The 14,764-nt window shown below is 34.3% G+C and overlaps 2 protein-coding genes across 5 annotated transcripts in view; one reads left to right on the top strand and one right to left on the bottom strand.

Moving 5' to 3' along the window:
• The window catches only part of LOC123705435 (carboxyl-terminal PDZ ligand of neuronal nitric oxide synthase protein), a 171,167-nt gene that overhangs the window by 139,756 nt on the left and 16,647 nt on the right, over positions 1 to 14,764 (top strand). The gene's annotated exons all lie outside the window — the stretch shown is intronic.
• LOC123705436 lies at positions 1,798 to 4,535 on the bottom strand. Its single transcript, XM_045654199.1, has 2 exons — positions 3,361 to 4,535; positions 1,798 to 2,916 (listed from the first exon to the last, which is right to left on the bottom strand). Exons 1-2 carry the CDS (start codon positions 4,412 to 4,414, stop codon positions 2,060 to 2,062), a joined length of 1,911 nt encoding a protein of 636 aa, XP_045510155.1. The 5' UTR covers positions 4,415 to 4,535; the 3' UTR covers positions 1,798 to 2,059.

The following is a 14,764-nucleotide window of genomic DNA, read 5'->3' as shown; positions in this document are numbered from 1 at the left end:
CATAATAACGCTCTCCCACATCGAATCTGAGAAGTATAATAATAAATCAAATCTATAATAATATCATTGGAAGTAAGAACTTTTGGCTCAACCAATCTTGACGTAACACTCTCTAGGAAGTGGGATTTGCACTAATCAGTAAACAGACAGGGTAGGACTTAATAAATATAAATATTCTTCAATAAAATATAAATTATAACCAACCTTAAGATCATAAATAAATTATAATTCCTGCTGAAATACCGAAGGATACAGGTAACTGAAATAATAATAATTAAACATGGATTGCTGCAATATCCCAGAACATCTTTAATTTATTTACAATGTTTCTTGGAGATCATACAAAAAAGTTTGAAAGGCAGCTTAAATAAAGAACTATCTTAATTATATGAATTTAGTTTATTGTTTTTCTTTGTAACTTTTAACTACAAGCAATGTTAAATTATTTATTATACACATACGATTTTTTGATCTTATAAATCAGATTATTGCATATTTTAACAGTCCAACTCTGTTAAATCAGAGTGTTTCTTAATAATCTAATTCGATGAATTACGCATTTAAAATTGAATTGACAAGAGCGATAAAAACCAGTGCTTGGTAATTGATAAGTTGTTTATAAACAACTTCTAAATACTCCCTTCGATTAGGATATTCTTTGAAGTTGTATTTAAAATAAATATAATAGAAAAGAGTGCAACCCGTCTCATACTAGTTATTCGCTCGCGGTTCCGCCTACGTAGTCAAAGGAAAACCCGTTCCCGATCCCGTGGGTTTTGTGAAATAAAACACATCAATATGTCTATTTTCAGGTTCCAAATTATCTTTCTATCAAGTTGTAGTTTTTCGGTTAAAGTATTTTAAATCAAGTCAAGTCAATCAAGTCTTCTTTATAATTTTTATGGATGTAGGTAGTAGATTATTATAAAGACTTGGCAGGATTTATTATTATTAGGTATGTTTTTTTTCCGTTGAAGTCAGTATCAATAATACTTTTATATTTTAATAAGCAACAGTCAAAGCCTTGCACTATAGACAGAACGTATTGCTGTAGGTACCAACTTTAAACTTTTAGAAATAAAGAAGAGGTTACACAGATTGAAAAATAAATTCCTTCAATTCCACCAAATTATGCTAAAATTTTACGAACCCTTTCAGAAACTATTTGCATTTGAAAAGACGCTAGATGCAAATCACGAGCATTCGACGGTTTGTCATTATGCAAAGACCAAAGTTTCAGCTCACACAAAGAATGTATAGGGTCCGATCCGCTTTGATATGCAAATATTGTATATCAGGTAAATAAAACCAATATTATTGGCACGAGTACACCTGCCGGAATCTCGATATTTTTAGTATGTAACACTCCCTCATGTAGAAATGGGACGATAATATGATTGAGGGTTTCTGGATAATGTTTTCTTAGAACTGACGTTATTTTGATAGTTTCGCTTCCGATGAACTTAATTAAGTACCATCAAACCTCAGATACATACTAATAGTTCAATATCTTTCACTGTAAGAAGAAAGAACATCAAAGAATTTAAAAATCTATTATATATACCCTAGCAGTTTATTTATAAAGTACACCACTAAGTATTTTAAATTGAAAGCGCTTCGATGTACCTTTCTAATAGTAAAATTGGTTACAAAATCCATTGCCTTGTTCATAAATCTAATATGAACTTTCAGCTTTTATAAAATAACGAAGGTCTGACTTTCTTGGGCTCTTGCTATTATAATGAACTGCTTGTAAAACAAACTTTAAATTTAAAATTAAATTTATTTATTTATTTATTTATTTCATTAAGGATCACCAACATGACATACACTGATACAGAGATAAAAGCATTAAAGTAATTACAATCGTAGACATAGTGCTGTCACAATTATAGGCAACCACCACTAACAAATACAACATTAAATCCAAATCTAAGACACACAGTCTGCAGCTAACTGCAGATTAGGTAAAAAATACACATATACATAATACATAAAACATAAATCCAATTTTGACGGCAAAATAATCAAATTAATGTTAAAAGAAAACTACATTTGATCAACTGGGTTTTGGCAAAGGTTCAATCGAGAGCAATTCCTTTTTAAATTTATGTACAGTATTTGAGAAAATGTCAATAGTCTTATTATTGCCAGAAACTATATTATTATATTCTTTGGTAAGGCGAGAAATGCCTGAATAATGGCCTAGATTACTATTGTGGAATTTTGTATGGAACGGCATATTATTAGAATTTCTAGGCAATCTGACTGGAACTTTAAAGTTAAGCTGAGATACCAATGACGCACAATCGATTGACCCATTCACCAATTTATGTAAAAAGACCTGATCCAAAACCTTCCTCCTCTGATAAAGTGTTCGTATTTTAAAATAATCAAGACGTTCTGAGTAACTACGAATTTTTTTGGCTACGTTGCAACTATACGCTAGATGCCACAAAAATCTTTTTTGAATGCGTTCAATATTGTTAATATGAATCTTGTATTTTGGATTCCATATTACGCTGCAATATTCTAATTTGCTTCTGACTAGGGCATTAAAGAGGGTAATTTTTGTGAGAGGGTTCCTAAAATTTTTACAAGTTCTCAGTAAAAAGCCCAACATTTTGAAACCGTTATTAATTATATTGTTGAAGTGGGCGTGAAAATTAAGTTTTGCATCGAAATAAACACCTAAGTCTTTTATTTTATCTACTGTTGCTAAGATATGATTATTAATCTGGTAACTGGGTGCAATAATGCCTCTACTTCTATGTCTGCTAAATCGTATATGGTAGCATTTTTCTGAGTTAAGTTTCATTTTGTTGATGTTACACCATTCTGCCAAAGAGTTTATGTCCTTTTGGAGAAGAGTACTATCAGTGGTTGATTTAATTGTTCTCAGAATTTTAAGGTCATCTGCAAATAAAAATATTTTTGAGTACTTTAAGTTAAGTGGGAGGTCATTTATGAATATATTAAATAAAATGGGGCCTAAGTGGGACCCTTGTGGAACTCCGGATTTAGTTGAAAAGGGCTCAGAGGCAAAACCGTTTACCACTACTCTAGAATAGCGACCCAAAAGATAACTCGAAAACCATCCCAACAGACCACCGCCAATACCTATGTTGTGTAACTTTTGGATCAATATATTGTGATCAACTTTATCGAATGCCTTGCAGAAATCTGTGTATATGACGTCAACACAAGTATGCGCTTCAACAGCCTCTACAAGACATTCGAGATAAAGTAGAAGATTTGTGCTGGTGGATCTATTTTTTGTGAAACCATGCTGAAACCTGCTGACCGATTGTTTGATATGGGAAGTGATAATTGGGCAGATAAGACTTTCAAATACCTTACCAAAAACAGATAGGATTGATATAGGTCGGTAATTGTTGATCAGATTCGCGTCGCCCGTTTTAGGAATTGGAACTATGATCGACTCCTTCCAAGCTGATGGAAAAATACTTTGTTTAAGTGATAAATTATATATAACAGTTAATGGATAACATAATTCCTTAGCACATTTTTTGGCAAATACATGCGGTATTGCATCTGAACCGGCACCTTTTTTTTGGTCTAGTCTCTTTAATGCTTTGAATACCAAATCTTGATTGATAGTTAATGATTGCAGATAAGAAGTAGCGTTGTGAGTCATTGAGTTCATATCACCATTATGTTGTGAGCTAGTCTCATATACCGAAGAAAAATAGTCGGCGAACATATTGCAAATTTGTGTGCCATCCGTTGCCGAGCTATTACCTAACTTCATAGGAGTAGGATATGTTCCAGAGTTTGATCTTTTATTTTTCACATACGACCACAATAATTTTGGGTTTGATTTTATAGAAGATTCCAAGTTAGATAAATAAGTAGAATAACACGAGGATATGAGTTTAGTACAATCTTTTTTAAGAGTTTCATAAGTGATTAAATCTAGGGGGTTGTTAAATGTTTTTACTCTGATACGATATTTATATTTTTGACGAAGCAATCGAATTAAGGATTTTGTGTACCATACAGGATATTTATTATTATGACTTTTAACTTTAGGAACAAACTTAACAATAGTTTTGCGTAAAATACCATAAAAGGTAGTCACAACCTCGTTGACATCGAAACAAGTTTTAAATTCGTTATCCCATTCAATAGTGCTTAATTCTTCAGCAATAAGATCATACTGTGCCTTAAAAAAGTTAAATCGTTCATCTTTATTTCGCGAAATATATTTCAAATCTAATTGAGAAACCGCAAATATCAAAGGTGGATGCATTGGATCAAGTATCGAGAGTATTACATCACTTACTTCAACATTACTTATATTTAAGTTTGACAATATCAAATCTAGAATCCTTCCTCTATTATTAACAATATTATTATATTGGGAAAATCCATTTAAAGCTATGAAATCCATCAGAATATTAACATGAGAGTTACCGTTTCTGTAAGATGCAGCGGCGGTGTTGTAGCTGTTTTGGTTTGGCCAAACTATATTGCTTAAATTAAAATCTCCAACAATGACGGTTTTTATGGGCGTTTCCATGAGTCTATTAACGTTATTAACAAAATTCACGCTTATCTATCTTTGGTCGAATATCGGTCGCGATGTACCTTATATTTCTATTTTACCACTGTTTCAAATACCTTAACAGTTGCCTTCACAAACTGTTTGTCGGCCATTTACCTGATGAATGCGTTCCAATCTACGTTTTGTGGTAAACGGAATCTTGTCAACGTTAATCAATGTCAATGGCTGATCGAATCGATGTCGGTCTAACCGTTCCATTAGGGGTAATCGCTCGCTTAATATATCTAGACAGGTTTGTCTTTTGTGGACAGAGGGTTAATTAATGTTTAGGTTCAGGTTAAATAGTAATAGTAATATATACATAAAAGCATTACTTATAATTATTTCTAAATTGAGGACATAATTTTAAAATCTGTGAAAGAAGGGAAACAATTGGTCGTGGGATTGCTTAATAAATCAGATTGGAGATGTTCAAAATAATAATCTTATTTCCATTTTTTGAGTTTATCCATTAGAAGTATAGACAATAAACAATATCTTTTCTGATAACAATATTAGTAAGGATTGTATGGGACAATGTGATCCCACCAAAAACATTTTCATGTAAAATGTTGCCAAGACGAGCCCATATGACTCGCACTGTCAAAAAGTTATCAGATCTCATGTAGAGCCAAGCTTCTAACACTACACGCCCTAACTCTACAAGGCCTAACTTCACAAACTCTACACCTTAGTCAAAATATGTGGCTTGGCCATTTCGCTACATTCACATCGGCGTAAGGTGAAAAATTAATTCACTGTGCATTACTTTTGTGTTATACAATAGTTCTTGTAGTAACGAACGGCCAAGCCACATATTTTGACTAAGGTGTAGAGTTTGTGAAGTTAGGCCTTGTAGAGTTAGGGCGTGTAGTGTTAGAAGCTTGGCTCTACATGAGATCTGATAACTTTTTGACAGTGCGAGTCATATGGGCTCGTCTTGGCAACATTTTACATGAAAATGTTTTTGGTGGGATTTCATTTCTTTTTGTAAGTTGTTTACGTAACAAAATTTTTTTTTATTTTTTTCTTCTTTTTTTGGGGTGTATTTCTTGCACATCAGAGACGCCTTTTTTTATAGCCCACTCTCTATCTTTGCCTTTTTTCTTTGTTGATTTACTGTTTATAATAAGTGATAGATCAGGGCGATACTTGGTTCTTAGGCGATTATATTCGACTATAGCTGACTGTTGTGCTTTAATACTACTAAAGTCAATATTTATAAGGTGAACACCTTGCAAATTAGTCACTCTAGAGAGTGCTACATAAGCCTGCCCACAAGAGAACGTTGATGACCCAATATCAATGAGAGCATTATTTAAACTAAGTCCTTGGCTTTTGTGTATGGTGATAGCATACGCGACACAGATTGGAAACTGTTCACGATGAACGAATGCTCTATTGATAATTTCAAATTTTGATTTTACAGGTGCGAGTTCATGTCTAAGACCGTTATTAAAAATTATAACAACTCTTCTTGCTTTATTCTTGTCGTTCGGATCCCATTCTACTTTGTCAACAATGCCTATAGCACCATTGACAAGACCCAAAGAAACGTCTATATTTCGTTTAAGCATTACTTTCACTCCTTTTTTAATAACTATAGTTTTTTCTAAGCCTGCTGTCATGGAAGCATCCTCCTCATACTTTTCAATAGACTCGCGAGCTCTTTTCACAAGATATCTGGGACAATCGACACTATCTGTGGCTTTAAGTGTAATTTCCTGATTAGGAATAGCTTGCAACATGGCATCATTTAGTTGCTGAGCCATATTCCTAGTTGGTAACAAACAAACTGTATCTGCAGGAAGCTGATTGAGACATTCAGCTATTTCGTGTAATCTACCCTCGTTAGAACCTGATTTCAGTGTAATTAAACGTTCGGATAATATATGGCGGTCTTCTTCTGTAGTGATACCTATTCTTATTCTTAGAAGCATTTCTACGAACTTCATATCATTCAACTGCCGCATATTCTGTGTCAACTCCTGGTATTTGAAAAGGTCTTCCCACAGATTTGGAAAATTAAGAGCACCTATTAGTTTTGTAACTTCTCGAGATGATAGTTTTATGAAAGGAGAATTTTCCCTAACAGGTGGGAGCTGTAAAAGATCTCCAAACACCACGATATTCCGTTTACCAAACCACCCGTTTTCTTCATCGATGGTATCAAATATTTCTGCCAGTCGCATATGTATATAAGCCAAAGTGATATTTGATATCATTGATACTTCATCGATTATGAATAGAACAACGTCTTTTAAATCCGACCGCAGAACTTGAAGAACCTCATCAGAAAGTGGCCTGTATTTGGGCGTTTGTTTGTGTTCAACTGGCAATTGCAACAATCTATGAATCGTTAATCCATTAACATTAAAGGCCGCAATACCCGTTGGAGCAGCTACAGCTACTTTTTTATTTAAATGTTTCTGTACCCAAATTTTAAGAATTTTGATGATAAAACTTTTACCTGTCCCACCAGTACCACTTATAAAACAACGAAGAATTTCGCTTTCATTGGACATAGTTTCCGTTACCATATTAAACACACTCTTTTGATCTCTATTAAGTTTACTTATCATTTCATCTAAATTATTTTCATCTCCGTCATTATTTATATTATTAAAGTCATCCATCGCATTAACCGCTTCAAGCGCCTCAAAATCTAAGGGATTATCAGGACCTATATCTTCATCATCATTTTCAATCTCCTCATTTAGTTCGGCTAATTTAGTCTCCACCATTTCGAAAGCCTTTTGTAATTGATTTTGTAATTCAATGCGTAAATTGACATGTCTCAGTTCATTTTTCATATCATCTTTTGCAAAGTTGAAAGCCTCAGTGTATGATTCAAATCCCATTTTTAATTCTTGTAAGTTACGCCATGGTTTAAACAATAAAAGCATTGAAAAGTAATACTTTTCAGGCATTTGTTCAACATCGTACATGTAAAAGTTTATAAGATAAGGTCTGTCTCTTTTCTTTAAAAAAGTTTTCCCTCCCTCTAACGTATAATATTCTGCTTTTTTAGAAACTGGGCGTGTTTTCACGACATCATAGAATTTAGAGAAATTATACAAGTTTACATTTTTTAACTCTACTGGCCTAGCTGGATATTTATCGTCTATCCACGATTCGTAATATATGTTTGTGGAATCAGGATTTAGCATTGTCATTTCTGTTTTAGACTTGACTCTCCGATTGCGGTTCATGTTGACATCTAGCCACCTAATTGTCGTCTGGGGATCAGTGGCATACAATGGGATACTCAACAACGTATCACTAGCCTCTAATGCACCGCACTCGCGATTTGACAACATTCTTAGCCCGATGTTAAACAATCGACTTCTCAAGCTCTTTGTAGAGTTTATGTCATCGAAATCAATCAGCGCGTGTGTCTTTTCTGATTTTGTTGTGTATTTAGTGACGTAGTAGTTTAGTATAGCAGTTTTTTCTCCTACATATTGAATATCAATATTGCCGTTCCATGCGAGTAATACCGATGGATTGTAATCATTTATCATCTCAAATTCCTTTTTGCGTACAATATTATATAAACGTTTGTTTGGACAAAGAGCTTTTCTGGCCGCGACTGATTCAACTGTATCTCTAATAGTAAGAGTATCAGTAACAGGCCGTGGGAAACCAAATCGACACACTGATATAAATCCTTTCTTTATTTTTTTTCTTCTCATACAATATTTATTATGTTTGTGAGTTTGGTATTCTACGACTCGTTGGTGAAGAGTTGGTGCAAGATTTTTTTTAGGTATTTCACATGTAACATACTTTGAAATAAAAGCTGCCACCTCATCGATTGGTGAATCATGAAGCACAGGAGCTCCTTTCACCCACAACATCAAATGAAAATGTTGGGCTCCACGAGACTGATACTCACGCCTCCAAAAGTAATGCTCTATTTCTCCAAGAGGTTTACTGGCAGAAGTGAGAAAATCTAATGTTGCATGAAATATATTATCAATAAAACGAGAAGTGGATACCGGATCTAGGGCTACTAATTCACTTGTTGTCTTATTGGCCATCTCACTCGAGTTTACTTCCAGTAAGTATTCTCTTAAATCGTCCCACAACCATTCCGACGGGCTCATAGTGAGGAACCAAGTGGCTGGTCCATAGTGTTGTGTCATGCAGTTCACGTCGTTTCTGGGTTTTTTCCAATACTGTTCAGTATTTCTCAACCTAGCGAATATAGCAGTCAGATCTCCTTCTAATTCATCATTATTTAACTTTTGTAAATACTGTTCAACAGTTATTTTTTGTTTTTGATTGACTGTATTCATTTTATAAAATATTCCCGAATTCAATTGGCGGACATTCGTGTCGTGCAGTAAAAAAAATAAATATTGTTGATCTAATCTGAATCGTGAATATTTTGACATCAATCTGGCTTTAATATATTCACTTGACGTTAGCTTCTGTGGACGTGTATGAAACTGACCGTATTTTCCATTTGGGTACAAATAAGGAAAACATTTAACATCAAGATCTTTGTCTGTGGAATATATAGGTGTTGTATTAACTGTCTTCATTTGATAGAGATCTGAAATTAATGCATTTCTTCTTTTTTCATACAATGGGTATATGGTATATTGCTCATAATCTATTAAGTTACTGTCCTCCGTTACCTGTGTCAAAAATGTATCTAAAGCATTTATATTATTTTCATCCTGATTATTATCATTCGTTTCGACTACATGTTGTAAATTTTCATTGATTGTTTGAAATAAATGATTAGGGACATTTGGTAATTTTATTTCAGAGTAAAGTGGGTTTACTTGTCTCAGGTAACAGAGTGCGGCATAAACTTTATTAATGTCAACTATATCTTCCCAAATAATCTTAGATTTTGTTGGTCGTCCTCGTATCATTATGTAAAGTTCTTGGTTGATGTTTATAGGATCTTCTGGTTTCGGTAATTTATTCAATGTTTCCTCTAAAGGCAAAGGTAGATGAAAAGTTCTGCCTTTACATTTTTTCACCATTTCTCGGTTCGGCAAGGATTTGTTCGCTACTGGATTCATTGATACAACCACTTGGAAAGCTTTTGCACGCTGGATTAATATCTTTTCGTAATCATTCAATTGGTTTATCTCCGATGGAATCGTATCGACAAATAAATCATTAAGTACACAAGTAGCTGGAATTTGGTTAGCCCGAATTTTTGTGAGACATGTATGGCATATATGTAGGCTATGATCCATATTTTTAGAACTATAGTATTCAATAAGCTGTGACCAAACACTTGTAGAAATAGGCTTTCTTAAACGATTTAGATTAGAAATATCCTTTGAACAGTAAAGTTTATTACAAGACATACATTCTAATTTAGGTGTATCTAAACTTTTCTTAGAAAGTAATTTAAATGCATCTTTAAACTCTTTGATGATATAATCTTCCACAATTTCTTGATGTTCGGAGCTTTCAACGGCTACAGTCCCAGGTACGTGATTTTCGTCTAATTTTTTTATTTTCTCCACGTTTACAGTTTCTAATGCAGTATCAATTTCTTTTAACGTATCGCAATCACTTTGTAGCTGATACATTTCTCTGATTAACGTTCTTAATCGTGGTGAATGAGACTTTACATTGTTAATGTAAGAAATATTAGCCTTGAGACGTCTGTTCAAATAGAGCGGATACATTTCTGCTGGTGATTTACAGTTGAATTCTTCAAATATTTTTTTTAGTTTAAATAGTAAGTGTTCATCCAAAGCACATATGGCATCATTACAACTCCAGACTAGACCTTTACCATGCTTTTTCGTTTTTTCAAAGACAGCTTTGCCGGTATCATCAATTGCGATTGCGTTTTGGTTAGTGTAAACTTTATACGTGTACTCTCCATAAAATGGTTCTTGGTTATTTCGATGCTCAAGTTTTCCCAGAAACATTTCCAGTTTTTCATAAATAGTTATATTTTCAGGACATTCTCTTAACTTTTCTAAAGCCGACACACATATATTCTTTATTTTTTCAGCTGTTTTTAATAGACTCCCCAATGTTTGTTGTCTATTGTAAAGAGACCATTTAATAAGTCTTTCTGCCTCCAGTCTGTCGTTTATTTTAGAACTTAAACTTTTTATTATTCGCTCAACATTTTTTATTTTAAATTGTAATTTTTCATTTGATCTTTTACGACTAGCTACTTCGCGGTTTAGTTCTGGATGTGAGGCTGAGTATCGTGCAACTGCCTCACGGTGAAACTCCGGATGAGTAGCCGAGTATCGTGCAACTGCCTGTCGGTTGACCTCCGGATGTGAAGCTGAATATCGCGCTACGGATTCGCGATGTTGTTCAGCGTGTGATTGAGTATAACTTAGGACTGTATTTTTTCTTTCTTCAGGATGATTTTTACGGTAGTTGGCTGCAGCTTGTCGAATTTGTTCATTTCGTGATAAATCTGAAGTTTTAGGTCTTCCTCGCTTATTTTTTTTAGGTCTCCCTGCTTTCTTCGAAGTGGAAACTACGTTATTTGATGTTTGAGAAACAGTCATCGGAACAAGAACGTCGTAGTGACCACTTAAAAAACTTCCACTGAATCGCAAACGTTTTACAGGCCCGCCGATACGAGAAAAAGTTCCTCTTAAAATATTATCTTGATAGACTTCAAAAGTGAATGGATAAAGAGCTGCAGCAGCCATAAGTTCGGAGGTACCGCCATAAGTATTGCTATTCAACATATCCCGTGAATAACAATCGGAATCATGATAGGTTTCCCCATTGTCGGCACAAGTATACAATTGTAGTTCATCCCAGTGGTTTACAACATATCGCACAATAGCAGTCCTGACTTGCAACGCCACTTCAAAGTCTATTTCTTCACACATTAAATATGTCAAGGAATGAAAGAGGCAGGAACCATCTCCCGGCATATGAACCACATGATGATGGCAAGGTCCAAGATTTACTTCAAGTGAAACTATTTCACAATCCATGTTCACTTTTAAATCAGTAGCAAAATTGACAACGTTCAAACTAACGAAAATTCTCAACGAATACTGGATTAAATGCAATTCTAAACGAATACTGGATTAAAATGCAATGCAACAACTTTTTGTCAACTAAGGTAAACGCAGGTATTAACGACCCCTCTAAGGCAATTTCAAAATCAACCATATTTTTAAATATACTGGTTCTTAGATTTATAGTTTCATTTTATATGCTAGTGTTATGTATAAAAAATGTTTTTATTGAAGCAAATACATTCTAATAAAGGATTATCTTGTTAAAAATAATTTACAATGTGACTTAGTCGATTGTTGCAATTACCGACCCATAAAAACGGCTGTGAAGCTATTAACGATTTTTATGCAGCTATTCCCGATCGTATGTGAGAGGAGGCCTTTTTCCAGCAATGGAATGTATAGAAGCTAGTGATGATGATGATTACCGATCTTAATAAAATAAATAAAAATGCAAATATTATATTCGTATTTTTTTATTATACAGGGTGTCTCAAAAGAAAGTTTATATTTTGTGGATGAATAAAAAAAAAGTAAGCGGTGTATTGAAAAAATGTTTATTAATTATTAAAGTGCATAATATGGGAATTTATTTCTTAAAAATAATATCGTCCAAATGCAGTCCATTGCGTTCACGGCACTCATTTAATCGAACACTAAAATTATTTATGACAGCTTGGCAGGTAGACACAGTGATGGCTGCCATTTCGTGTCGGATATTTTCTTTTAAATGCACTAGAGAAGTTGGTTTTTTGGCATACACTTTAGATTTAAGATACCCCCACAAGAAAAAGTCCATGGGAGTTAAATCAGGGCTGCGTGGAGGCCAATTTATATCACCTCTCCTAGAGATCAATTTTCCCGGAAAAATTTCATCCCACCAAAAACATTTTCATGTAAAATGTTGCCAAGACGAGCCCATATGACTCGCACTGTCAAAAAGTTATCAGATCTCATGTAGAGCCAAGCTTCTAACACTACACGCCCTAACTCTACAAGGCCTAACTTCACAAACTCTACACCTTAGTCAAAATATGTGGCTTGGCCATTTCGCTACATTCACATCGGCGTAAGGTGAAAAATTAATTCACTGTGCATTACTTTTGTGTTATACAATAGTTCTTGTAGTAACGAACGGCCAAGCCACATATTTTGACTAAGGTGTAGAGTTTGTGAAGTTAGGCCTTGTAGAGTTAGGGCGTGTAGTGTTAGAAGCTTGGCTCTACATGAGATCTGATAACTTTTTGACAGTGCGAGTCATATGGGCTCGTCTTGGCAACATTTTACATGAAAATGTTTTTGGTGGGATTTCATTTCTTTTTGTAAGTTGTTTACGTAACAAAATTTTTTTTTATTTTTTTCTTCTTTTTTTGGGGTGTATTTCTTGCACATCAGAGACGCCTTTTTTTATAGCCCACTCTCTATCTTTGCCTTTTTTCTTTGTTGATTTACTGTTTATAATAAGTGATAGATCAGGGCGATACTTGGTTCTTAGGCGATTATATTCGACTATAGCTGACTGTTGTGCTTTAATACTACTAAAGTCAATATTTATAAGGTGAACACCTTGCAAATTAGTCACTCTAGAGAGTGCTACATAAGCCTGCCCACAAGAGAACGTTGATGACCCAATATCAATGAGAGCATTATTTAAACTAAGTCCTTGGCTTTTGTGTATGGTGATAGCATACGCGACACAGATTGGAAACTGTTCACGATGAACGAATGCTCTATTGATAATTTCAAATTTTGATTTTACAGGTGCGAGTTCATGTCTAAGACCGTTATTAAAAATTATAACAACTCTTCTTGCTTTATTCTTGTCGTTCGGATCCCATTCTACTTTGTCAACAATGCCTATAGCACCATTGACAAGACCCAAAGAAACGTCTATATTTCGTTTAAGCATTACTTTCACTCCTTTTTTAATAACTATAGTTTTTTCTAAGCCTGCTGTCATGGAAGCATCCTCCTCATACTTTTCAATAGACTCGCGAGCTCTTTTCACAAGATATCTGGGACAATCGACACTATCTGTGGCTTTAAGTGTAATTTCCTGATTAGGAATAGCTTGCAACATGGCATCATTTAGTTGCTGAGCCATATTCCTAGTTGGTAACAAACAAACTGTATCTGCAGGAAGCTGATTGAGACATTCAGCTATTTCGTGTAATCTACCCTCGTTAGAACCTGATTTCAGTGTAATTAAACGTTCGGATAATATATGGCGGTCTTCTTCTGTAGTGATACCTATTCTTATTCTTAGAAGCATTTCTACGAACTTCATATCATTCAACTGCCGCATATTCTGTGTCAACTCCTGGTATTTGAAAAGGTCTTCCCACAGATTTGGAAAATTAAGAGCACCTATTAGTTTTGTAACTTCTCGAGATGATAGTTTTATGAAAGGAGAATTTTCCCTAACAGGTGGGAGCTGTAAAAGATCTCCAAACACCACGATATTCCGTTTACCAAACCACCCGTTTTCTTCATCGATGGTATCAAATATTTCTGCCAGTCGCATATGTATATAAGCCAAAGTGATATTTGATATCATTGATACTTCATCGATTATGAATAGAACAACGTCTTTTAAATCCGACCGCAGAACTTGAAGAACCTCATCAGAAAGTGGCCTGTATTTGGGCGTTTGTTTGTGTTCAACTGGCAATTGCAACAATCTATGAATCGTTAATCCATTAACATTAAAGGCCGCAATACCCGTTGGAGCAGCTACAGCTACTTTTTTATTTAAATGTTTCTGTACCCAAATTTTAAGAATTTTGATGATAAAACTTTTACCTGTCCCACCAGTACCACTTATAAAACAACGAAGAATTTCGCTTTCATTGGACATAGTTTCCGTTACCATATTAAACACACTCTTTTGATCTCTATTAAGTTTACTTATCATTTCATCTAAATTATTTTCATCTCCGTCATTATTTATATTATTAAAGTCATCCATCGCATTAACCGCTTCAAGCGCCTCAAAATCTAAGGGATTATCAGGACCTATATCTTCATCATCATTTTCAATCTCCTCATTTAGTTCGGCTAATTTAGTCTCCACCATTTCGAAAGCCTTTTGTAATTGATTTTGTAATTCAATGCGTAAATTGACATGTCTCAGTTCATTTTTCATATCATCTTTTGCAAAGTTGAAAGCCTCAGTGTATGATTCAAATCCCATTTTTAATTCTTGTAAGTTACG

This window comes from Colias croceus, chromosome Z (assembly GCF_905220415.1).
Source record: "Colias croceus chromosome Z, ilColCroc2.1".
Lineage (NCBI taxonomy): Eukaryota > Metazoa > Arthropoda > Insecta > Lepidoptera > Pieridae > Colias > Colias croceus.
The sequence above is the reverse complement of the archived record's forward strand: the minus strand, read 5'-3'. Positions and strand labels throughout refer to the sequence as shown.